A 27,164-nucleotide genomic window follows, 5' to 3' on the forward strand; every position below is an offset into this window, starting at 1 on the left:
AAATTATTAAAGTAGAAAGGAAACATGCAACATTTTTCTCAAGTAAAAGGTATAGTAAAAGTTTGCTTCTCCATTTCTAAAAGCCTTGTACCCTGATCACACTAGATATACCGGTTTTCATATGTAACTGTCCCTTATCTTTTGCACTACCAAACTATCTTATTTATAGACATCTCTTACTATAGAACACCATATCATAATTACATGCAATCATTTGCCCAACAAAAAAACACACACACATAAAATTATATATGCATGGCAACCACTACTTTTATTTGTTTACTTATAGTAACAAATGTGTTCCTATGCATTTCAACTTGTAATGCAAGAGATCTCTCCATCAAGGAAAGAAACCATGTCAACACAACAAAGGTAGTGCCGGTTCAACCGAGTGAACCTGTCGGGGCGAATGGAAACCTTAATCAATCAGATTTTTCTATAGGTTTTGGTGGAGGTGGTGGAGGTGGAGTTGGAACTTCACGTGCCGGTGGAGCTAGTGCGGGAGGTGGTGTCGGCGTAGGAGTCGGTATTCATGTAGGAAGAGGTGGTGTCGATGTAGGAGCTGGTGTAGGTGGCGGTGGCGGTATAAGCGCAGGACATGGCTCTATAAATGTTGGAGGGGGTGGAGGTGAAGGAGTAGGCGTGCACATAGGAAGAGGTGGCATAGATGTTAGTACAGGAGGTGGCGGGGGAGGCGGTGGTGGAGTTGGAGGAAGCGGTGGAAGTGCATCGGGATGTGGAAGCGGAGTTGGTAGTGCCGGAGATGCAGTTGGGCAGGGTCGGGGTTGTGGAGGCGCTAGTGGTAGTAGCGGTGGAGGTCAGGGTGGCGGCCAGGGTTCAGCTGGAGGATCAAGTGGTGGTGGCGGAGGCCAAGGTGGAGGTGGCGGAAGCAATGGTGGGTCCGGTAAAGGTGCCGGTGCCGGTGGTGGTATCGGTGTTGGGCACTAATTAAATAATGAATTAATTAATAATCAAGGGTATATATAAGTTTGTAAGTTTGAACATTAAGTTAATTTATCTTATCATAATGCTTGTGAAATTAATAGAGCTTGGTAAGGTTACTAATTACTTTGGTGATGCGAATCAAATCTTGAAGAGCATTTTAGTAGCAAAAAATCAAACATGTATTACTGTGATTGTATTATGGTAAATTTATTAATTGTTGGATGCCTTCAAAATAATTCAATTTTGGGCTTTGGAATTTATTTGAACAAAAATTCCAAATGATTGTTCTTTGGAGTAGGAACTTGATGCTCCATTGCCTCCAAAAAAATTAAAAAATAAACAAGTTAAATTGAGTTTTAAATTCATCATCACAGTATCAATTTGTAAAATAGTTGATGTAAATTTTGACTAAGAATAAATAATTAATTATGCAACAACTTATATAATATTTTTAGAAAATATTTGTCAATTTTTATGATTGGAAACTTGAAATTATTTTCAATTAATAAAAAGCACCAATAAAATTATGCAACATGATGTAAGTGCATTTAAATAATATATATGTACAACAATTGATGCATTCCTTTTTAATTATCATAAATAGATTTACTGTATAACTAATTGATAAAATTTGAGAATAATTTACCAGAAATGCATGTTCAAGCACACTACAAAATAGAAAAAAAAAAGGAAATCAAACAATCCCCAATTCTTCAAATTTCTTCCCTATTCTAACGAAATAAAATGCTGCAATTAATTGTCCAATCATTACAGAAATAAAATCCAAATCTAAAGATCCAAGAAACAAACCAATAATAAAATCCAAACCTTCTCCATGCCCAAAGATCCCCAACAAGTAAAGCAAAAATAAGAGTGCCTAAAATGATGGTCCTATTCTCTATTTGAAACTTTTCTAAAAAGGGATGAATGAATTTGCTTTTGGGTCCTTCTTTGATCGACCATGCCGTGTACCACGACACCGAGGCCGGTACCATATCAAGCTCTTGGACAAGTCTTTTGTGAAAATCCGCCATGTTACCAGGACCATACAATATAGCAATAGACGTTTTACCTTCGGCAATTGTCGCCTTTAGCACCTTCATGGCAAATTTGTTTCTCTCCCTTATTAGTACTGCTTTGCTGGTAAAATCAGAATCGCCTTCATAGTCGACATCGTATCTACAAGATTTTTAAGAGAATTATTTGAAAGTGTTGGTTCGGGTCGGGTGCAAGTATTTCCATACCCGTACCCTTTGAGTTAACAAAAAAATTACTCTTACCGGTACTAGATAAGTTAACATAAAATAAAATAAAATAAAACTTTAACCACCTGTCTTATCGAATACAATACTAGTTAGGTATAATGCCACACAGAATATATATATGGGCCACAAATAAAACTATATCATATCATGCATCATACCCTTACCCATACCAATAAGCTACATCATATTACCGTTTGAGGTAACATGTACGAAATAGTCTTTACTCACACCCTTACCCGTACCCGTACCCGATAAGCTAACATAAAAGAAAACCTTACACACCCCTACCTACAGTGTGAGTTACAATTTGGGGCTATATATGAAAAAAGAAAAATAAATATCATATCAATACTCACTTGTACACCATTTTGTACACGTCAGAGAAGTTAGAATCCTCGACATAGTAGTGTAGAAACCCTAATTTAAATATCTCTTCTAGTTGGTCTATATCATGACAATTTGGAGCATCACGTGAGCAAGTGAGGTATGTGACAAGTGGCACAAATGCCGGCAGTGGTAAGCACAAGGAACATACTGTTAACATACGTTTCAAACGGGCAAGCACAATTTGTGTAATTCGTATGATTTTTCTCCCTTCTTGATTTTTTTCATACTCCTTCCACCACCTATTCAGTCTTTCTTCCTGCAAAAATTCATGTTTAAACAACAAATCCTTCTAAACAAGAGGTTTTAGTATGAACCAAATTTATACATGGATATATTTCATAGGGAGAGAGGAGACCCTTTTTATAAATGAATTCACTTCCGCTGAGATATATCAAATTTTGAGTTGATCCTTACAAAATCTGAACTGTTCAGCACGAATTTTAAAGCAACCCATTTTATATTAGTTCTGCCCCCTAAATATAAATAGGTCTCCTCTTATAATTTGAATTCGCATTCCCTGAGATTCTCAAATTTTGAGTTGATCCTTACAAAATCTGAACCATTCAGCACAAATCTTAAAGCAACCCATTCTATATTAATACTGTCAGGTGTATCTAAATAGGCATTGAAAATGCTTTCTTATATAATGCAATCACTTCTGAAATTTGCATCCAAAAATTAAAAATGTTAACTTCTTAGAAAAGTAAAAGCATTTTGTTTTGTATTTCGGATTCATTTACCTCCAGCTGTAAATAAGTCTTGCATGTAAGATCTGCATTTTTCCAATTTTGCCCCTTAAAAAGGACACTGTTCTGACGAACCAACCCATATTTATCTGCCTCTTTCTGGTGCGAATTTACCTGTTCTTTAGCAGCAGTAGCTTCTGTAACATCAGCACTATTTACATATAGCCCCTGGTAAAGGACACAATCATACATCCTAAGCCGATGCTGTATTTCCTGATAGTACCTAAAAATATTTAATTTTCCATAATAGACAATATTATTATAAGAATATTTCATATTTATTGCCTGGTTGTACCTAAAATAAGAGTACAGTTAAAATTACTGTTTTTTGGACCATTCCAAAACAGTTAAGTTTGTACCTATTTAAAAAAAATTAGTAAAAAATGTCCAAAAAATATAAAATTTGGGTTCCTAACACATTTTAATATGGAGAACATTTGATGGTTCAGATCAACTGTTTGGACTTTTAAAACAGAGATATGGATATGAAGCATGATTGGGGCACGATTTTAACCCTAATCCTAAAACAATCAGCCAGGAATTGCATTATAAACATGCAATATTTCTTTTTATTTTTTCTTGGAAAATTATTGTAAGAAGAAAGGGTATATAGGGATACCGTTTGTCTCCTAAATGCATTACCCCAACCAGATCCACCTGCATGAGACATAAATATATATATGTATGAGCATTTTATATGTATTAATTTTCTATAACAAGAGCACAAGATAACATTAGAGAAACAATGAAATGCAAAATAACAATTAACATTCGAACAAACTTTTTTACCATTTTATTGTCTTTTTTACTAAAACACATTTTAAATTATAAAGTACCCATTTTACCCTTCAATTTAAAAATAAAAAATATGTAGGATGTTCAAAAAAATGTAAGTCTTCTAATTGGTTGGTTTCTGAGGGCAAATGAGTCATTCTCTACTTCTGATGATTACACAAGCAAAACCGACCAATTAGAAGACTGATATTTTTTGTATACATAATACATTTTTTATTGTTTAATCAAGAGTAAAATGGATACTTTATAAATTTAAAATGTGTTTTAATAGAAAAGACAATAAAATGAGTAAATTTTTGAATTTTTGAAATTTAGAAGGGTAAATATGATATTATGAACTTTAGAAGGAGAAATACATAATTTTGAAGCTTTTGAGGAGGATACATGAAATTCCCTCTTAATTTTAAGTAAAAAGAACACAACATTAGAGAAACAATGAAGCACATATCACAATTTAACATTCAAACAAAACATTTTACCCGAAGTTTTCTTCGGTTAAAAAGCTGATTTGGAGACTTCTCTTGATATCGCACTATAGAAGTTTGTAGCTCCCCCGCTACGTCAGATTTCCTGCCACGTTTGAGTCTTATGAATTCACTATATAAATGACCAGTCTTGAATTGCTCTTCTCTTACCTGTTATACATGAAAAACATCGAAAAAGTTAAAAACAGTCTTCAACTTGGTCTTTCTTCTCAAAAAAATTAACTCAGTTCTCAGTTAGTTAGAGTTAAGAGTAAAAGAAATAGTTGTAAAAACAATGATAGTAATATAAACTCCGGCTGTAACTACTGTACTCAGTCTTTCTTTCTCAAAAAAAAAAAGCAGTAAAGCAGGCCTTTTACCAGCATTTCAAAGCGGACGGCTCTGACCGGGCATCTTAACACAAATCAGATGCTCCCCAGTTCATGATTTAATTGGCTGATAGATTATCAGAAACCTATTGAACTGCTGGTATAATGGTTGCAGTTACTGTTATTAACTGAAACGCTTAACAAAAACCCTGAATCACTAAATTACACTTCTTCAGTTCCATAAAAAAAAAAACTAAAACTAAAACTTTGGAAACATTGTCGTCAGTAAATGCAATGTTTGTCATATACTGGTACGATACATACAGTAAGTCAGATTGAGGATTTTCTTATAATTGCAGTGAGATATATAGAGAATAAAAATAAAAAGGATATATAAGAATTACACCTTCTGAGGTATTCGAGTTAGTATGTATGTGAGCGAATCAAACGGGTTATGACCTGGTGGGATTTCAGTTAATTTGTATGAAGAATAGTAGGAGACTGGTACGAGTGGGACCCACCACATACGCATAATTCCTTTCATCTTTTCACCTTTCAATTTCTCCTTTTTTTGTTTCAATTGGAGAATCAAAAGAGATAACAATAGTGAGTTAACAATAGTGATAATAGTAAAAGAGAAAAAAAATAGATGTATGCTTTTGAAATTTTGAACCCCTAAATTTGTTGAAATTTGAAAACCCTAAAATGAGCTTGTCATAATTAATTATAATATTAGACCTAATGCCAAACTCAGATTCAAGATTTACCTTACCAGAATAATATAATGCTCGTTTAATTTACCAGGCAAGAACCCAAAATAGTGAAAGAAAAATTACATGACTTTCTTTGATAATGTCTCTGTAATAACAGTGAATAAAAAATAGTAAAATAAAAAAATAATTAGATGTATAAAGTTCCTATCCAAATTTATAGTTGATTGAGGTATTTGTTCATATAATTTTAGGTAAAAAAAATAATAGGAGGTTTCTCTAATCCAAAACCTGACCACTGTTGAAATTTAAAACCCCAAAATTTTCTGAAATTTGAAAACCCTAAACCCTAAACTTCAGTGAACAAACTAATTTGTTGAAATTTGCCATACTAGAATAATATAATGCTTGTTTACCATGATAAAAATCAAAATAAAACTTACATTATCTCAACAAAAAGAGCACTGAAACTGAATGATTTCTCATTTCATCAACCTGCCTTAAACAGCATTTTGGGTTTTACAAATTTCAAGAAATGGCTGTTACCCTTTTTGGGGTGAGAAGAAATAGAGAGAGAGGAAAGGGGGGGAAAGGACTGTTTCCTTTTTGGGAAATTTCATTGATATAAACCCCTCAAAATATTTAAATTGCAAATCCCCAATTAAATGTTCAAACTATCATATTTGCCCTTCTTACAAAAACTCACAATTGTATCAATTTTATTGCCTTTTCTATAATACTCATTTTAAATTTGTAAAATATTTATTTACTATTTATTAAAAAATATTAAATATGTATCATGTTTAAGAAAAATGTCTGTTTTCTAATTGGTTGGTATCCCAAGGCAAATGATTCATTTCTCTTGACACATACATAAGCATATACCCAAATGTTAGTATGTTTCAGTGTTGTAAAAAATGTCCGTTTAGGCCGATTAGTCGTTGGTGGTGATCAAACCGTCATGAATTTTTTCGACTAATCAATCAATTATTTCCGATTATGGCCAATTATTCTTGATTATTCCCGACTAATTACTTGGCAGAACCCTGTCAGTCCAACGACCACATGCATACTGTTATTTATAACACTAGTATGTATATGTCAGAAGTAAAGAAATAAATTATTTGTCCTAAAAAAACCGATTAATTATAAAGTTGATATTTTTTTAATAAAGAGTAAAATAGATATTTTATAAATTTAAAATAAGTTTTAATAGAAAGTTAAATTGGAAAGTTTTTTAAATTTATAAGGGTATATATGATATTAACAATTTTAGATGAAATATATATAATTTTTTAGTTTTTGAGGAATGTACATGAAAATTTTCGCTTTAAATTCTCTGTTCCGAAAACGGAGCCATTAAACTCTCTCAGCGCTTAACAAATAACGGACATGTTAAATTCTCTCTGTTCCGAAAACGGAGCCGTTAAATTTTGATCGGTCCGATCTAACCAATTTTATAAATTTCTAAACCAAATCAAACCGATTTTAAAAATAAACTGAATCAATTCATTTAACCAGAAAAACCAAACCGTTTCATCTGAACTTTCTCGATTTGATTTGAAACCAGTATTTTAAATAGCGCCGCTATAGCTACGTTATAGCTTTTTTCGGACCATAAACACTAAGCTATGAGATAAAAGTGCGCTAACTCAGCTACGACCGCTATTACTGCTATATGCGACCCGCTATGCTACATTGACTTTTTTTTTGTAATTTATATAAACTTCTGTACTTTTATTCTTATTTCTAATGCTACGTGGTCTTCTACGATAAGTATGTTAAGCCAAACTATGTGCTTCTATTTTTATTTGTGATTTATTCTCTCATTCTATATCGAGAAATATTCAAATGTTAATTCTTCATTTTGATTGCTCTTCGCATAGTATTCATTTGTAAAATTATTATCGTTCGTTTAAATTGAAAGCTAATTTTGATTATTATTATTATTATTATTATTATTATTATTATTATTATTATTATTATCATTATTATTATTATTATTATTATTATTATTATATATCAACTGTTTAAATATGTATATTGACTTCATTTACCTTATAAAATTAATTGCTCTTTGTTTATTATAATATGTAATACTATGAAGTATGAACTATTAAATAATGTTATTTTTTAGATTTTTTTTCTTTCTTATTTACGTAATTGATAAAAAGTATAGACTTAAATTAGTTGTCATTTAGTTGTTACATCAATTCTCTAATATTTATTATGTTGATAATTAGTAGAAATATAGAATATAAAATTTGAAAAGAGAAAATCGCTATGTATGATAGCTTTCGTTATAGCTACTCTATTCGTAATAGTTTTTTTTTCTCCCCGCTATGTCGCTATAATCGCTATTTAGAACCTTGTTTGAAACTGATCGATTAAACCAGATCCGATATATATACAGTCCTACGTGTAATGCCATGTATTCTATCATTTTAAATATTTAAACTAAAATATTCAACATGACCCGAATCGAATTCAAAATTTGCTACAATAATATATATAATATGGCAAGAAAGTATCTTTTTAGATTGTCTAAGTATGTGCTCCAGAACATCTTTATTAAAGAACAAAAATGAAAAGGGAGAGAAATTAAGAAAGCGAGATTATGACCGTAGCTATTGTTGAACATATCTTAAAGAGAAAAAAAAATAAAAAATTTGAGTAACTTTGTGTAAAGATAGATGAAATCTTGTAAATTAAATTTTATAAAATCAGCCCATAATTGGTAAAGCCTTGATTTGATGATGATTTAAAACTAAGGCCTACTTAGCCCAAATCTGATGGGAATTACTGTTCCTAATATTATTTTATTAAAAAAGAGAAAAAAATTGATAGTTAAGCCACTCATCTATTTAATATTTACAAAAAAAATATTTAGATTTCAAATGTGTAATTTTCACACGTAAAATATTGCATTTTAATTGTCACTAGACTAAATGCTGATTTTCACATATATTATATTTTTGTCTAATATTAATACCAATGAGAATTACGTTTGAAATTTAGTACAAATCATCAAGAGTAATTTCAAACTTCAATCTTAATTTCATGAAAAATAAAATCTATTTTAAGTGATTAAAGCTCAGACCCTCAGAGTAAAAAAAAAAAAAATACTCTGAAACAAAATCGGATTATTAATGTACAAAACAACCAATTGATCATCACCAAAATTAATTTGTGCACAAAAATAATTATTTTCTAGTGTATTATTTTCTTGCGTACAAAATAATTCCCAAACTGTATTCTTTCTAGAGAAGGGCTCAAATGTTCTATTGTTTTCGTGTAATTCGAATCAATCCCGAAGTCTATATCTCTATTTTTATAGTTCAAATAATAGGCGATCCAAACCATTTAACATGATCTTCATATTAAAATGAACTTGGAGATTAAATTTTATATTTTTTGAAACTTTTTTTACTATTTTTTTTAGATAGGTACAAAATCATTGTTTTACAGAAAATTTTGGACCATCCAACAACACTATCTAAAAATATAGTAATTTTTTTTAAAAGATATATAATTTAATCTCCTAACATATTTTAATATGGATATCACATTCAACAGTTGAATCGTCTGTATAAACTTTAAAATCAAAAATAAAAACATGAAGTATGATTGAGCATTAAAGTAAGCATTTGAACCCTTTTCTTTTGATTGGAGGAGATAATTTGTCTACTAATAATTCATAAAACAAATCCATCCCCACAAAGAAATGAGAAGAAAAGGTTGAAGTATTTAATGACAAGTACTTCTTCCGAAAAATACAAATATGGACCAATCAATTGTCAATTGACCTAAGCCCACAAAACACTTTTCTTTCACACATTGTTAATTTTTTTTAATTCCTTAACTTGATGTCAAATAAATTAATAGTTGAATTAACTTGGATTTAAATAGAATTATTAAGAAGAAATTTAAAAGTTAATCATAACTACGAAGAGGATGGTTCAAAATGCCTCATGCTTTTTATGTCTCATTATGCCTTACATTTTATATCTAAATTGTTAAAGTTCAAATTATCGACTGCTCAAAATGATCTTCATATTAAAATTTACTTGGAGACCAAATTTTATACCTTTTGAAATATGTTTATTAAGATAGGTACAAAATTATTGTTTCTAGACCATTCAAAAATAATGATTTTGTACATATCTAAAGAATAGTAAAAAAAAAAAAAAAAAAAGAATATGAAAAATTTGGTATGCCAGCCAGCATACTTTAATATGGATATCATATTGAGTAATTTGGATCAATAATTTGAACTTTAAAGACGAAGACATAAGATATAATTAAGGATCATGAGACATAAAAAGCATAAAAACTAGACATGAAATATTGAAATCCTCCTCAACTAACTATTATACCAGCATTTGGTCTAGAGCGACAAAAAACAAATATTGTACCACGTGAGAAATTACAAGTCCAAAATCAGAATAAAATTTCTCCTAAAATATTAGACAGTTGTTTGACTTACATTTTTTTCTAAACAAAAATAATCATGACTATAAACACAGTCTCTCGTAATCTTGGTTTTTGCAATGGTGGTGTTCATGACATATGCTTATAAATTATTTTTTGCATTTTCAAAGTCTACAGTCATATCAAATTTTACATTTTAAAAAATTGTACTATTTTTTAGAATTTTTGAAAATCACTATATTACTCTCTTTTAGAATTTTTGAAAAATCACTCTTTTTTAGGAATTTTTAATTTTTTTTAACCATATTAAAATAATAATTTTTTTAATATTCTAAAAATATTCCAAAAATTTTAAAATTTGATTTCCAAACATCATATTTATTTTAGAGAACATGTTGGGCGCTTCAGATCAATTATTTAGACTTTAAACACACACAAATAATTTGTAAGTTATAAACCTATACTTTCATATGTTTAATTCAAGCTTCTAAATAGCTAGCTATAGCGGTTTTAGACCCAGAAAGCTAAGCTACGGGCTAAAACTGCGCTAATCAAGTTACGACCGCTATAGCGGTAATAGCGGTCCGCTATAGCGCGTAGCGGCAATAGCGGTCCGCTATGCTACATGGGTTATGATTTTGCAATTTTTTTTTTCTGAAAACATGATTTTGCAATTTTAATGGGCCTTAATATCTAGATTGGTTTTTTTTTTTTTACTTTATTAAGCTATATCAATACAATGGAACATGTGCGGGCTATACCGCTATATCCATTAAATTTTGTATCATGCATTAATATATGGTAGTGGTATATTTTGAATATAAAATATATCGATAGTTTTTGAATTAGGGATATTTTGAATGACAATTTGAACTTTGTATTGGTTTAATATGAATAATATTAGAACTTCTTAATTAATTTGATATTTTTTTTCTTGATGAGACATTTTTACTAGGCAAAGCCTTCTATGGACATAAGGACCTATTTGTAAAATGAACATATTTTTATTTTTAAAGTTCAAATAGTCGATCCGAACCGTTCATCTTGTTCTCCATATTAATATGTGCTTAGAGACCAAATTTTACATTTTTCTAATTTTTTTTACTATTTATTAAGATGGGTACAAAATTCAATGGTCTGAATTTGATATTTTTTATACCCATCTTAATAAATAGTAAATAAATTCAGAAAAATGTAAAATTTGGTCTCCAAAGATATATTAATATGGAGAACAAGATGAACGGTTCGGATCGGCTGTTTGAACTTTGAAAATAAAAATATATTCATTTTACAAATAGGCCCTTATGTCTATAGAAGCATCACTCTTTTTACTATTAGTAGAAATATAAAATATAATTTTTGAAATAAAAAAACGATATTTATAATAGCTTTCGCTATAGCTCCGCTATTCGCTAAAGTTTTTTTTTTTTGTCTCCCCGCTACACCGCTATAAACGCTATTTAGAAGTTTGGTTTAATTATAGAAGTCAACCTTATCTTTATTCATTAGCGTGTGAAAAGAATTGACATATTTAATTTGTAGCACACATGTCACTCACAAATGATAGTGGGTATCATTATCAACACATGCACAACTCGCCAGCTGTACATTAATTAGATTTCATAAGATGTGTCATGCATTTTCATTTGAGAAAGTGAGATTTAGATTCCATTTGTCGGCGCCCCATCCTTTTCTCTTTTTCTCAACCCGAACTGAGCTTCTCTAACTCAACAGTCAACACAATATCACCTTACTTTTTATGTGTGTGTGAAACAAATGTGAAAACATGAATGCATAGCATGCATTGTACTGTTTCATGGACCCCACCATATACCGCGTTATTTTCTGATTCCCGGCCACAGGTGGAGGCACATTTATCACATCATGTGGCCGGCCAAGTCAGTACTACTGGCTTAGAGATATATTTCACACCAGTACTATGTTAAAGGCTCAATATTTTTTAATTGTTTGTTTAACAAACAAATTAAAAGGGAACTTTTCAGAAAACTGAGAAAAAAAACATGTGATCATCATATATATCATGTATGAAGGTGCACCGTCACAAATCCATAATACAGATCATATTTTCGCGGATCCTTCTATCAGTAATATCGATATACTCGAAAATAGAAATTTCTGCTGATGTACCCTCATCAATAATCACTTTTTACATTCGCAAATTTGATCAAACATTGAACAGGAAAAAAATAACAACGATGTCAAAAATTGGAAAATTAAATAGATATATAGGGTCTTCAGTTATAACATAAGTTTTTATTTATTTATTATTTAGTTCAATATATGGCATTACTATTTAGTTTATATACAATATTATTCTTGAATTTATTATTGACCAGTTCGGATTAAATGGTAATATGTTAGATTTTTAATTCTGATATTTTTGGTTTATTGCCTTTATGAATTACAGATATATATATTTTGCATTATATATATTTGAGGCTGTCATTAAATATAAGTACCAAAATTATTTTATTATTATTTTTCTTTTATAGATCATTGCTGACAATCTCTTAATCATACATTTTTTTTGTTCCTTTCAACTCCCAAGCACATGTTTGTAACTGAAAATTGTTGACAAATAGATACATATATTTTGAAAGGTATAACAAGAATTAATCATGATAATGTTATTTAGTATACTCATGCCTCATGTGCTATATATATATATATTTTTTATTTATTTCTTGTGTATTACTCTTCTTTTATTTGACTAATAGAACGGTGCCAATCTACTGTTGACTTAATATGTATCCCATCAATAAAAGAGAGACAGACACAACCTCATTTCAAACTCCAAAACACCTCATTTGAGGCATGATTGAACCATCCAAAAACAGTGATTTTGTATCTCTATAAAAAAATAGTAATTTTCTTTCATAAAATATAAAATTTGGTCTCCAATTGCATTTTAAAATAAAAATCACATTGAACGGTTCATATTGATCGTATTGAGTTTAAAACAGAGATAAGATTGTGAGGGATGATTATTGAACCATCCAAAAAGAGTGATATTGTTAGTAAATATTTTTTCATAAATTATAAAATTTGGTCTTCAAACACATTTTAATATGGAGATCATGTTGAATAGTTCAGATTATTGACTTTTAAAATTTGGAAATAAATCAATATAAAAATGTGAGACATAATTGAAATACAAAAATAATTAAACATTTTAACCATACTCATCAATATTCATTATGATAATTAATTTAATGAAAATCGTGGCTCATGTGATATTTTTTTAATTTTTATTTCTGTACAATACGCTTTTATTTGACAAACAAAAAGTTACCAATCCAATGTTGACTTGATATCTGTCCCATCAATATATTGACCATGATTCTCCACTTCCTCTCCATTTAAACATTGAGTTGATTTATATATAAAAAGAGAGGGAGACCACACATTTCAAACTCCAAAACATCTCTCTCTCCCACACACATTTCTCTTACAACCATGGCTTCTAACATGACCTATTATTGCACCATAATATATATAACCTTCATTCTATTGCTATGTAATAATGTACAAGGAATTGTTCCAGCAGTGTATGTACTTGGAGACTCATTAGCAGATGTAGGTAACAACAACCATTTGCAACTCTCTTTGCTGAAAGCTAACTTCCCTCATAACGGAGTCGACTATCCCGGTCGCAGAGCCACTGGCCGCTTCAGCAATGGCAAGAACTTTGCAGATTTCTTAGGTAACTAGTGTCTCTCTATTTAATTTTCATGCATTTATATGCATGCTATATGGATTTTTCTCTTCAGACTCTAGCTTGCACCAAAATTTTCATTCTATAATTAGATAGGGAAGCAAGGTTCTAAATAACAATTACGGCGCTATAGCTTTTAAGATCCGAAAAAGTTATAGCGCAACCATAGCAAGCTATTTAGAATTATTATAAAAGAAATGCAGTTAATATCGTTATAGCTTTTGAGGTCCAAAAAAGTTATAGCGCAGCTATTGCGTAGTTATTACTAGCTATTTAGAACCCTGTATGGAAGTAATGTTTGCAAGTATTGAGATGAATCTTTTTTTTCCTATTTTACCCATCAAAAGTTGTTAGCATACATTCACAGTGATAAAGAACTCAACACACATTATATATATCCTCTTTTTGTTTAGGTAGTATATATTGAGTAGAACTAGGGTGTTTTTAAACTCATCAAGGTGTTTGGTGAGCTTAACTCCAAAACCTATTAGATTAGCTTCAAACAACAAATTCAAACCGTTGAAACCTATTTACTTCATCAGTGATGAATTTACATGTAAAGTTTTTAGAATTTTGAATTAATTTTGTATAGAGTCAAGTGGTCAAAAGATGTTCAAAAAATGAATGCACTAAAATTAATTTATAAACATTCTAATTTTGACCGCTTGACTTTATATTAAAATAATTCGACAACTTAAAATCATTGCATGTAAATTCATCACTTGTGAAATAGATGGATTTGAATGGCTTGGATTTGTCGTTTGAAAGCAATATAATATATTTTAGAGTTAAGCTCACTAAATACCTTGGTGAGCTTAAGAACACCCTAGTTTTACTTGTATATATTACTGTATTAGTAGTGGAAATGATGTTGATCATAACTAAGTACCAAACTGGAAAATTGATGTTGATCATAACTAAGTACCAAACTTTGTATGTTAGTTAGATATTTGTGAGCATTAGACAATTGATAGTTTTAAGCATTTTGTCTGTTTTGACTTTTGAGAGAAAAAAGGAACGAATTTTGAAAATATCTTTGTTTCTGTATGTTCACTGTATGCATCATTCATTTAATGATAAACTTAAAAGAGTGCCAACTGCAATGATTTGACAGGTCCTAATGAAATGTTATAATAATTATATAAGTATTTATTATATATCATTAAATCTCCTAATTTTTTTGTTGACATGTATGTTCTCTCTCTCTCTTTTGATAGAGAAAGTTTTGATCTATTTACACCTCTGCATTGGTTCCCTGTAGTTATCATAGTAGCATCTACCTTTTAGATGACATCTCATGTGTACACTTCTGTTATGCATTTTATGGGAATCCACTTTAGAAATTATTTAATATCACATCTCCTTTTGGGTTCCTTATAAGAACTAGTTCCATGCATGCATATCTATATGTTACTATTCATGAAAGCTTCACAACCAATATTTGCATGCATAGCTTTATTTGTGGCCTCACAAAGTAGTATTCCACAATATGTGCAGATAGAGACCCTAATAATATTTTAATGGTCTTGAGTATTGACATCTCCTCTGCAATTTTCTTTTTGAAATACAGTTAAATATACTTTTCATACTTTAATAAACTCATGCTTCTATAATGCATGCATGGCACTTGTGGGTTAATTAAAGTTATAAGACCTATTATACCAATTGCAAACAACTTTAAATAGTTTTACATTTTTAAATACCAATACCATTTTTAGGAATAATCTTTTAGTAGTCTTGACATCTCCTCTGCAATTTTCTTTTTGAAATAAAAAATATATATTTCATAATTTATTAAACTCAAGCTTTTATAATGCATGACACTTGTGGGTTAATTAAAGTTAAAAGATCTTTTATACCAATTGCAAACAACTTTTTCCAAAAAAAAAAAAAAAATTAAAATGCCAATACCATTTTTAAGAATTAAATTAATGTATACCTTTACTCACCAACCCAACTATTACTGACTAATTTATACTTCAATGCACAATTAATACATGCAACAGGCACATCTCCATCACTTTTTTTAAATAAAATTCTTCACATTTGATTTAATGGTATACAAAAATAGGAAACATGCATCCTGTCTGGTGTAAGTTGTAACTTGAAAAGTTGCAGAAAAAATCATAAAGTCAAAGAAGTCAACATTGTTCATTAAATAGAAAACATAAAACATGACCCATATACATTAATTGCCTCCAGTAACTAAGACCCCAGGTCCCCAGCAGAGAAAGAAATTTCATAAACTTTACTCTCCATTTTCCCCAAAACGGAGGTGTCCTGTTAATTAATCACTCATGATGTAGACTTTCATTTAATTATATAGGAATTAAGTTATACTTACTGGTCCCTAATACTGATGTAGAATTCATGTGTTTGTGCACAAAATCATAACTGTTTTGGAAACAGTTAATGTCTTTTCTGAAATTATAGTTTACACCCTGAATTTATGAAAAATTGATTGTTTTCAGCTCAGAATCTCGGTTTGCAAACCTCGCCGCCGTACCTGTCTCTTTCCTCCAAATCGAACAGCACCTCTGTGTATCTCACTGGTGTCAGTTTTGCTTCAGGTGGTGCCGGCGTTTTGAACTCCACAAATTCGGTAAGAAGGAATCATTTTACAAAATTACACTTATAAATGATGTATTCTATGTCACCCTTGAGAGTTGGGCTATGGTACTATGCAGAGCGTGGATTGTCCGTACTATAGATCAATAGTTTTGTTTTCAAAATTCAAACAATTAATCTAAACAGTTCAACATGATCTCCATGCCAAAATCTACTTGCAGACTAAATTTTACATTCTTTTAAACATTATTTTACTAATTTTTTAGATAGATAGAAAATCACTACTTTTGAATGGTTCACAATCTTTATATCATGTAATTTTCTACTTATCTAAAAAAAGGGAAAAAAATATAATAAATGTCTAATTTGATCTAAAAGTATATTTTCATATGGGGATTATATTAAACAATTCAAATTGACTGTTTGAAATTTAAAAATGAGATATTAATTCATAGTACGGATCAATATTATGCGCTATGCATAGTACTGTAGTCACACATATATAGAACTCAATGCAGTAAAATATGAAGAAATATTATTATATTGATCATAACTGTTCAACAATTCTGTTTATTCAGGGTACATGTATAACCTTTGATCAGCAAATAGACTACTACTCGACAGTATACGGATCAATAGTACAACAACTCGGCACAGTACAAGCACAAGATCACCTTTCCAAATCAGTTTTTGCAATTGTTATAGGAAGCAATGAGCTTTTAAATTATGCAAAATCAAATTCCGGTAACAAAGCGACACCACAACAGTTTGTCGATTCGATTATTCCTACTCTACAGGGCCAACTAAAGGTGACTGTCTGATCTCTAGCATTAAATTAATGTTTCCACTTACATTCTTTTTAAAAAAGAAGACACCAAAATATGTAATTTTTGTGAAAAATGTTTCAGAGAATATACAACCTAGGTGCACGGAGATTCGCGTTCATCGGCACAGGGCCAATTGGATGCACCCCTGCTTTGCGTGAGCAAAACAAGACAAAGGAATGCAACGCAGGAGGAAATGCCGCTTCTGTCCTCTATAACCAGGCAGTTTCTTCTCTTCTAAATGAGATGAGCACACAATTCACTGACATGAGTTACTCCTTCCTCGACACAAGCACTGTTTTGCTGCAATACATCCAACAACCATCTGCTTATGGTACAATCCAATTTAGAATTTTATCAAGGAAAGATTACTGATTTCGGTTCCGAAACGTAGAATATAACATTCATATAAGGAAAATGAGATTTTCTAATATACTGATACAAGTATGTAGTAATATTTAAAGATGAATGGCTAAATACTTTTTCTAGTTGAGAAAGCAAGGCCTTTAGAAGGCATTTCAGGTACTGGTAAGGATATATATAAGTCCATATCCTCTGAGGTAACATAATATTTCTGTTTACATCCAGACCGTCCGATTAGAATCCGAGCCAATATTGTCCATGGTGGAATGCACAGGCTTTCTTTAATATTCGTGCAGATTTTGATCGGACGGTTTGGATCTAAACAGAAATAATCTTTTACTTTAGTTGATATGAATTCTTGATTACATGACAACCTCTAAATATATTTAGGAAATGAGTATAGCATATAAAAATAAAAACAACGTTACAGTATAAACATAATTAAATTCATTTCTATTTGAAAACTAAACATTGATGTGTTGAATAGGTTTCGCAGAAGTGAAGTCGGCATGCTGTGGATTGGGAGACCTGAATGCGAAGGTTGCATGCCTCCCGATTGCCACCTATTGTTCCGACAGAAGTAACCACATATTTTGGGACTTCTACCACCCGACCGAGGCAACGGCTAGGATGGTTGTGAGCACTGCGTTTGATGGATCAGCACCGTTGGTTTACCCTCTAAGCATAAAGCAACTGGCATCTTAATTAATTATCGTTGCGTAGCTATAATCTCGCACTTGAAAGTATCATTTTGATCGCTATATTACATATTTAGTAATTTTCTTATAGGTTTATAGAATTAGATTGATAGATATGGTGATATATGTTGCTTCTCAGTTATTTTTATGATAAGTTATATCCAGTTTATAAGTTTTATAAGAGAAATATTTGTGTATCGGATGACTACATGAAATATATTAGAAATATTATATTGATAAAAGAACATTTTATTATACTGGTCTCCTCTGTGTAGTAATTGATTTTTGTCAAAAATTTTACAGCATTTAAATATACAGCAATCCATGGTTTATCAGGCTCTATATTAATAAAATATTGCTTGAAAGATGAAATATTTCCTAAAAAATGCTGGGTTTCTTCCCTTAACCTTAATGGGCCCAAAGCCCAGTACAAAAAGGCCTAAGGCGCAGATTGGGCTTGCAGTACTAATTAATAAATTTATTAATTACAAAAGTTGTGCGCAGACTTTGCATAATTCCAATCCTCCTACAATCAATTATCAATGGCCCGAATTTTTTATTTTATAACATTTTGAAAAATTAAAAAAATTCAAAAGTAACCTGCACATTTTAAAAATTAGAAACCTAGAAACGCAGACCTACTTAATACCATAATTAATTAGGACCTAAAACAAAATAATAAAAAAACTTTTATTGACTATTGAAGTAATTTTGAAATTTATGAGGGCAGGAAATGAAAACAAAACTCAAAACATGTGAAAAGGAGAAGGGTTAACCCAGAAATAAGGGCAAAATTGCCTTTTAAAATATTATTTTGAAATTAGATAATGGGGATATTAATAAAAATAAGTGAGTTTAGATAAGGAAATAACTATTTTAGATATTTTGATGAAAAATATCTAAACGAATAGGTTATGATAGGTATATGTATAAATTTTCAAAAAAGAAAAATATTGACTATTGAAGTATTTTGAAATTTATGAGGACAGGAAATGAAAATCCAAACTCAAAAGTGTGAAATCAAACTGGTCTCACTTGTCACTTCACTTGCCATCCACAAAACCCCTACTTGAAAAAAATTAAATCAATGGATTATCTTTCTAAAATCATTCCTCCCCTTCTCACCTTCTTCCCCATCCAACCATTTCACCACAGAAACAAACCCCAATTCAAAACCATCACCACAACAATTCACCATGCTAATGCACCTCTCTCTCTCTCCTCATCTCCACCACCCCATAACTCCTCCTTTCTCCCACTCTCTCTCTTCATCTCACCCTTCTTCTCTCTCCTTCCCTTCCTCTCCTCTCCCTCCTCTCCTTCCCCTTCGGTGCAACCATCGGTACCTTCATCGGTACCACCCGCCTCGTGCCTTGTTTGAATCATTCCAACCAGTTATACAAGCCACTTCTGTTCTCACTGCTATAATTATAGTTCATGAAGGAGGTCACTTCTTGGCTGCAACATTGCAAGGGATCCATGTAAGCAAGTTTGCTATCGGGTTTGGACCCGTGTTAGCCCGGTTCGTGTACCCGAAAGATGGGGTTGAGTACTCACTCCGGGCTTTTCCTCTTGGTGGGTTTGTTGCATTTCCTGATGCTGATGATCCGGATTGTGGTATACCCTCTAACGACCCGGATTTGCTAAGGAATAGACCGGTTGTGGATCGGATTGTTGTTGTTTCAGCTGGTGTTGTGGCGAATATTGCCTTTGCATATTTTCTGATTTTCACACAATCTCTCACTACTGGTCTCCCTATTCAGGTATAACGTTTCTTACTGGTACAATTAAATTTACTTATTAAATACACTTGATGAATTTGGTGTATATCAGTACCAAGTAGTTTAATTTTCTGATTTAAGTCCGGTTTTACTGAGTACGCTCTCACCCTCTAGAAGCAAAAATAAATTCAAAACTTAGGTCTATTCTGGTCAAATTGAAATTTGAGGCGGGTTCTCTTCTGGATACCACCTGAATTTGAAATAAATTTGACCTAATTAGTACAATTGATGAAATCTCCCTGTCCAGGTATAAAATCTCTTACTGGTACATTAAATTTAGGTAATTAGTACACTTGATGAAATTTGGTTCATACATGCTGTTGTATATCAGTACCAAGTAGTTGAATTTTCCGATTTAATTGCTACTTTCTTATTTGGAAGCAAAAATAAGTTCCAAAATTAGATCTATTTTGGTCAAATTGAAATTTGAGGTGGGTTCTCTTCTGGGTACCACTTGTATTTGAAAATACATTTGACCAAAATAGACCTTCTTTGCTGAGTACTCTACCGCCTGTACCACCTGAATGGTACTGGTACTTCTCCATACCATCCTGCTTTACTGAGTACTCTCCGGCCCGTACCACCTGAATTTGATTCAAGCTTGGTGCCAGTATCACAAACCTAGGACTTAACAACCAAGCAGCTACTAGAATGTTATAGTACCTGATCATTTAGTGAAATAGAGAAAGGAAATAGTTTACTAGCTGGACATTTCAAGTCTAAAATCCTTACCAGTACCACTAGACTGGTACTTAATGTCCTGGTACAAAAGCCTGAACGGTTAATGAGCAATAGATTAGTGGTTGTTTTATGTGTACCAGTGCTTTCTTGTACATTTATCTTTTGTGATTTGTACCTGGTTTGTTATAAGTATGGGTAATTGTTTTGACCCCCATTTGTTGTTCTCTTCTTTTTATAAAATGTTCAAAGTGAAACTAATTAGGGTTTCAGCAGCTTGGTTTAAGTTTCATTACCAGATACAAAGCAACTAAATGTAATATACCAGTAAAGACACATGATGAATTCCTGAGACTTAAGTACTGGTACATTACATTAAGTAATAACTAAATGTGATGTACCAGTACTGTTCTAACTACCACAATTTCCTCAGATTTTGATAGCAGCCTTGTTACTTCCTGATTTGGTTTTATTAAATGGATTGTTATTGTCAGACCTTTATAATTTTTTAAACAATATAATGAATATATGTTATGATATAGGAACCTTTGCCAGGTGTACTGGTGCCAGATGTCAGACCAGGTTCAGCTGGGGCCCGCTCAGGCCTCCTTGCTGGAGACATCGTACTTTCTTCTCCTTCTGTCTCTGATCTAGTCAACGTAATTAAATCCAACCCCGAAAAATCCATCAAAGTAAAAGTTCTACGAGGCGGGTCATCTGACCCGCTGGACTTGACAATCACCCCTGATTTGAGTCAGGATGGTACTGGACGAATTGGGGTGCAGTTATCGCCTAATTTTCGTGTTACAAGGCTGAAAGCAAGTAATCCGGCCGAGGCAACATCTCTTGCTACCAGAGAGTTTGTATTCCTGATAGGGTCAGTTTTTGAAGGGCTTAAACAGACATTTTTGAACTTTTCTCAGGTAACTTTTTAAGTTTATCAATGGTTTCAAGTTTTTAATTGAAGGGAAAACTTTATCTATACCCCTTAAAAACTTCGAAATTACATATTCCCCTCTATAATGTTCATAATATCATATTTACCCTACTACCCATTTTATTTTCTTTATAATTAAAACATATTTTAAATTTATAAAGTACCCATTTTACCCTTTAGTGAAAAAAAAAAATATGTATTTTTTCATGAAAAATGTCAGTCTTTTAATTAGTCTATTTTCGAGGGTAAATGGGAAGAATGTCAGTGACTTTTAAATCAATGGTTTTTAGTTTTTAATTATTGTTTTTGGAAATGACTTTCTTTATCTGTCATATATACAATTGAACCTGGCATTTATAGTAATTTACACAGACAACAAACCTTTAAGACTAAATTTAGTTTATTAAATCTGAATTAACTTCTTTCACTGACCCAACATCTAAACAAATATATTGTTTGGTTTTATTTATGTAATGGATTAATACGTATTGTTTACATTGGAGAGGCAAAATTTTGTACATTTAATTGAATAAATGTTTCCATTAAACCAATAAAACAGTAATATCCACATTCACATGTTAGAAATATTGGATTGTTTAAATATTGTATCTAATTTGGGTGTGAAGCTATGGTACTATGCATAGCACATATTGCTCCATACTATGGATCAATATCTCTATTTTCAAACTTCAAACAGTCGATCTGAATCGTTCAACATAATCTCCATATGAGAATTTACTTGTAGATCAAATTTTACATTTTTTAGAATTTTTTTAGATAGGTAGAATATCATTTGATCTAAAAATTCTAGACCATTGAAAAATAGTGATTTTCTACCTATCTAAAATATAGTAAAAAGATTTTAAAAATGTAAAATTTAGTGAATAAGTAAATTTTCATATGGAGATCGTGTTGAACAGTTCAGATTGATTGTTTGGACTTTAAAAACAAAGATATTGATCCATAGTACAAACCCATATGTGCTATGCATAGTAATAATATGGAAGAAAAGACATTATGTTAATTAATTTATTTTTAACTCTGGTTTTTAATCATTTTTTTTTTCCAGTCAGCTGAGAAGGTCTCGGGACCAGTGGCGATTATAGCTGTTGGTGCTGAGGTAGCAAAATCGAGTGTTGACGGTTTATTCCAATTTGCTGCAATAATCAACCTCAACTTAGCTGCAATCAATCTCCTTCCTTTACCTGCTCTGGACGGTGGGACCCTCGCTTTGCTTCTAGTTGAGGCGGCAAGAGGAGGCAGAAGGATTCCAAGAGAAGTTGAACAGAGCATCACCTCGTCAGGTGTGTTGTTGGTTGTAATGTTGGGGTTGTTTCTTATTGTTAGAGACACACTAAACCTAGATTTCATCAGAGAGATGTTATGATTTTTTTTGCAAGGTGTGTGATTGTAGATAGTGTGAGAAATGGTTTTCCTGATTTATGGTTAAATTAGGTAAAGGTCTAAAGGTCTCTTTCATTTGGTATTCAACTTTGACACTGCAGAGAAATTCACAACAATTTCATTTCCTCAGGAGCAAATGAGGTTCAAATTTGTTTCATTTGAAGCATGGATTTGTACTTAACCCTCTTATTTCATTTCAGAAACCTTTTTTTGTCTCTCTATTTTACAGAAATCACATTGTTGTATTTTTGGCACTTGCAAATGCTTTCTATTCAATGATAAATGGAGCTAAATATGAAATCTACTATTCCATGTGCTCTACAAGATGTTTGTAAATATCTTTGTCTGAATTTAATATTTTGGAGGTTTGTGGATGCATTAGTTTTGAAGTTTTGATAACCGTTAAAAAAATATAATGTTTTGATAACCGTTAAAAAATAACTCATAATTTTGAGATATAACAATTAAAATATAACTTATATTTTATGCATATCATACACATGAAAAATGATAAAAAAATTGGAAATGATTTTTTTTTTTTTATAATGTCCATATTTGACAGTATTTGATGAAACATGGAATGATATTCAACACGAAAATTAATGCACAACTGATTTATAAATAAAATGAAAAAATATATATTTTTTGTTATCTTTTTGTTTGATTGAGAAAGCAATATTAAAATTGCCAATTTATTCCAATATTGTTAATGGATCCTAGTGCTATTTCTTTCTAATAAGGAAACAAAAATAATCTAAAAAACTATTTTCTTTGTTCAAAACAACTGGATTGGATATATATAAAGTTGGGTAATGGTGAGTTGTGAAGTAAGAGTCTTGTTTTATTTCACGTTTTTATTTTTTTTATATTTGAAACTTCAAAGATGCGATCCGAACCGCTCAACATGATTTCCATATTGAAATATGCTAGGAGACCAAATTTTACATTTTTTGAAAACTATTTACTATTTTTTTAGAATATTTGAAAGTCACTGTTTTTTATGGTTCATAATCCATCAAAAAACGACGGGTTTTTTATCTATCTAAAAAAATAGTAAAAAAAATTCAAAAAAAAAAAAATTTAGTCTCCCAGCACATTTCAATATGGATATTATATATATTGAGCAATTCGAATCAATTGTTTGATCTTTGAAAATAGAAGTATGAGCATGAAGTAAAACAAAATCCTTACTTCGAAACTCATCATAGCCCATTTCTCTATGTATATATAGGGATCCGATTACACCCTTTTTTGGTGACACCGAATTACACTCTCCATTTTCAAAGTTTATAAAGTCCAAACAGTCGATCCAAACCGTTCAACTTGTTGGATATGTTAAAATGTGCTTGTAGATCAAATTTTGCATTTTTTGAAATTTTTTTACTATTTATTAAGTATTTAACAAAATCGCTATATTCAGACTGCTGAATTTTTGTACCAATCTTAATAAATAGTAAAAAAATTCAGAAAAATGTAAAATTTGATCTGCAAGCAAATTTTAACATATCCAACAAGTTGAACGGTTTTGATCAACTGTTTAGACTTTGTAAACATATGATGTAATTCGATGTCACCAATAAAGAATGTAATCGGATCACTCCTCATATATAAAATCGTACTTTTTGGAATATATATAAAAAGTCCATTATGGTTGCTCATTCAAAGCAAGGCGTTTTACCCAATTGAACCAACCAGAAAAACAAAATTATTTCCACCAAAATAATTTAAATTATGTTATATGAAAATTATTTCCATTTGTAATATTTAAAAGGATTCAAATGAAAATTTAAATATTTAGTTAATTTCTTTTGACAGTTACTTCACGCGTGAACTGTCAAATGTTTTGAAACTTTACAGTTGAAAACCAAAATTTCCATTTCAACACAATTTTATTGATCCAATTAATTTCCTCCAATTAAATTAGTCAATACATATATCTCATCTGTTGGCTATACATGTATACACGTGCCCTTGGCCAAGTCAAGTCAAGAAACAATTTTGAAATAGAATGGGTTTCAGATAATTGTTCTGAGAAATCTTCTTTAGTGGTGATAGGTACAATCATTTAATTCTGTCATAAATTCTACAATTCCACACGTGTGAAGATAATATAATATAAGATATTTCATGATTCAACGAGAACTAGTCAGTTCCATGTTCTTGTCGCTAACATGCAGAATTAGTTAGTTTAGAATTGATTAATTTGAATAAATAGTAGGAAAAAGTTTTAAAAAATATTATCTTACATTTTGTTCATTGAATCTAGTCAGTCTCATGTTCTTGTCATTGTTAGTTTAGAATTGACTAATTTTAATAAAAAAAAAGGTAGGAACAACTAAAAATATTATCTTACATTTTTTTTTTCCAATGAATATTGTACCACGTTCTAGTCATTGCTAATTTAGAATTGACTAATTATAATAAAGAGCAAAACTAGGGTGTGACAGAGGGGTTGGTGAGCACTGAGCACACCTTCAAATGATTATCGGGTTGATATCGAACTATGAATTCAAACTATTAAAATTTAAGTACTTTGTGAATGATGCATGTACATGCAATTTTTTTAAAGTTTCGAATTCATTTAAAACATGATCAAGCAGTCAAAACAATGAACATTTTATAAGTTATTTTTTTTAATTGTTTTATATGTATTAATTTTTCATCTTTTTTTGACCGCTTAACCATATGCTAAATGAATTCTAAACTTTAAATTTTTTGCATGTACATGTATCACTCACGAAGTACATGAATTTCAACAGTTTGAATTTGTAGTTCGAAGTCAATCCGATAATCTTTTGAAGATATGCTCACTAACACCTCTTGGTGAGCACATCACACCCAGTTTTGCTCAATAAAGAAAAATAGGAAAATCTACAAATATTATCTTACATTTTTTTTAGACTTGACAGTAAAAAAAAGTCAAAATTTTAACCAAAATAATAAATTAATCTCAATTTTTTAAACAGATCATGAATTAATTAAATTTGGTGAATATTGAGAATCATTTCTATATACAGACTATATATATTATACATGGAGAAATAATAATAATTTGACTCAAATGATTACATTATGAAAAAAAAAATGTCCATTCAATGGTTTAGCCGTTTAGGTTTGGATACAAATAAGGATTAGTTAGTCTAATTATGGCCCTGATTAGATTTTACAAAGAGACCGGCTAGTATATATGACATCGGTGTGACATCAACTCCAAAACTTAGTGGTTAGACTTCAAACGACGAATCCAAACCGTTAAAACCAATTTATTCTATGAGTGATGTGTTGACATGTAAAAATTTATATTTTTTTGAATTATTTTAGTATCAAGTCAAGCGGTAAAAAATAGTAAAAAAAATGAATGCATTAAAATTAACTTAAAAGCTCCCACATTTGACCACTTGAATTGATACTAAATAAATTCGAAAAATTATAAATTTTGTATGTAAATGCACAACTAATAAAGTAGTGATACAGCTATGATTCGTCGTTTGAAGTTGATTTGCTAGATTTTGAAGTTGGTATTATATAAGCTAAAATGATAGGGATCAACTAACTATCCCCTAGTCAATTTCCCCCATTTATCCCCCAGTCAATAACTACTTGTTGGGACCATTAACTAACTGCACTTCATTAATTACTTGAGAACCATCTAATATTTGATAGATTTTATAACTGACGCGTGCAAATATGGATACATATGCGCGCAAGTGTTAATATATAATATATCAAGTATTCATACCTACGATACTAAGTAGTTCGAAAAAAAAACTGGACATCACACACACATCTTTTACACGTTTTTAGAGTTGTTTTTTTTTTCTCCGTTCAATCTCATCAATATTTCTGACGATTTGTGAGGAAATTTGCAAATCTAAAACCATAGACATCTTCTACATATTTTTTTCTTTCAAATGAGATCCATGATGACATATTTTCGAGCTGTCATTCGTGAAAGTATTCATACCTCGTCGTAAAAGTATTTATACCTAGTAATGCAAGTATTCATGCATCGTCGTGAATACCTTGTCGTGTAAGTATTCATTTTAGATAAAACGCTTGATACATAAACTATTAACATTTGCATGACAAGGTATGAATACTTG

At 30.9% G+C, this 27,164-nt stretch overlaps 3 protein-coding genes across 3 annotated transcripts; 2 read left to right on the forward strand and 1 right to left on the reverse strand.

Moving 5' to 3' along the window:
• Positions 1-1,566: 1,566 nt before the first annotated feature.
• LOC144545110 (uncharacterized) lies at positions 1,567-6,202 on the reverse strand. The gene is made up of 7 exons (XM_078293692.1): positions 6,081-6,202; positions 5,338-5,496; positions 4,618-4,773; positions 3,963-4,000; positions 3,338-3,566; positions 2,567-2,853; positions 1,567-2,124 (listed from the first exon to the last, which is right to left on the reverse strand). Exons 2-7 carry the CDS (start codon positions 5,473-5,475, stop codon positions 1,677-1,679), a joined length of 1,296 nt encoding a protein of 431 aa, XP_078149818.1. The 5' UTR covers positions 5,476-5,496; positions 6,081-6,202; the 3' UTR covers positions 1,567-1,676.
• Positions 6,203-13,510: 7,308 nt separating this feature from the next.
• Positions 13,511-18,376, forward strand: LOC144545314 (GDSL esterase/lipase At5g55050-like). Its single transcript, XM_078293904.1, has 5 exons — positions 13,511-13,796; positions 16,280-16,410; positions 16,955-17,185; positions 17,285-17,534; positions 18,051-18,376. The coding sequence occupies exons 1-5, from the start codon at positions 13,550-13,552 to the stop codon at positions 18,266-18,268; spliced, it is 1,077 nt and encodes a 358-aa protein (XP_078150030.1). The 5' UTR covers positions 13,511-13,549; the 3' UTR covers positions 18,269-18,376.
• A 974-nt stretch (positions 18,377-19,350) lies between these two features.
• On the forward strand, positions 19,351-23,282 carry LOC144545109 (putative membrane metalloprotease ARASP2, chloroplastic). The gene is made up of 3 exons (XM_078293690.1): positions 19,351-20,024; positions 21,263-21,643; positions 22,727-23,282. The coding sequence occupies exons 1-3, from the start codon at positions 19,458-19,460 to the stop codon at positions 23,042-23,044; spliced, it is 1,266 nt and encodes a 421-aa protein (XP_078149816.1). The 5' UTR covers positions 19,351-19,457; the 3' UTR covers positions 23,045-23,282.
• The last annotated feature ends 3,882 nt before the right edge of the window (positions 23,283-27,164 follow it).

This window comes from Carex rostrata, chromosome 27 (assembly GCF_964058835.1).
Source record: "Carex rostrata chromosome 27, lpCarRost1.2, whole genome shotgun sequence".
NCBI lineage: Eukaryota > Viridiplantae > Streptophyta > Magnoliopsida > Poales > Cyperaceae > Carex > Carex rostrata.

Excerpts from the sequence above, each read along its gene's own strand:
- LOC144545110 (XM_078293692.1), bottom strand. The coding sequence starts at position 5,475 with ATGAAAGGAATTATGCGTATGTGGTGGGTCCCACTCGTACCAGTCTCC. Across the intron at positions 4,774-5,337 it reads TAACTCGAATACCTCAGAAG|GTAAGAGAAGAGCAATTCAA; the intron begins GTGTAATTCTTA and ends CATGTATAACAG. Across the intron at positions 4,001-4,617 it reads TTAACCGAAGAAAACTTCGG|GTGGATCTGGTTGGGGTAAT; the intron begins GTAAAATGTTTT and ends TGTCTCATGCAG.
- LOC144545314 (XM_078293904.1), top strand. The coding sequence starts at position 13,550 with ATGGCTTCTAACATGACCTATTATTGCACCATAATATATATAACCTTC. Across the intron at positions 17,186-17,284 it reads CTCTACAGGGCCAACTAAAG|AGAATATACAACCTAGGTGC; the intron begins GTGACTGTCTGA and ends AAAATGTTTCAG. Across the intron at positions 17,535-18,050 it reads CCAACAACCATCTGCTTATG|GTTTCGCAGAAGTGAAGTCG; the intron begins GTACAATCCAAT and ends TGTGTTGAATAG.
- LOC144545109 (XM_078293690.1), top strand. The coding sequence starts at position 19,458 with ATGCTAATGCACCTCTCTCTCTCTCCTCATCTCCACCACCCCATAACT. Across the intron at positions 20,025-21,262 it reads CTACTGGTCTCCCTATTCAG|GAACCTTTGCCAGGTGTACT; the intron begins GTATAACGTTTC and ends GTTATGATATAG. Across the intron at positions 21,644-22,726 it reads CATTTTTGAACTTTTCTCAG|TCAGCTGAGAAGGTCTCGGG; the intron begins GTAACTTTTTAA and ends TTTTTTTTCCAG.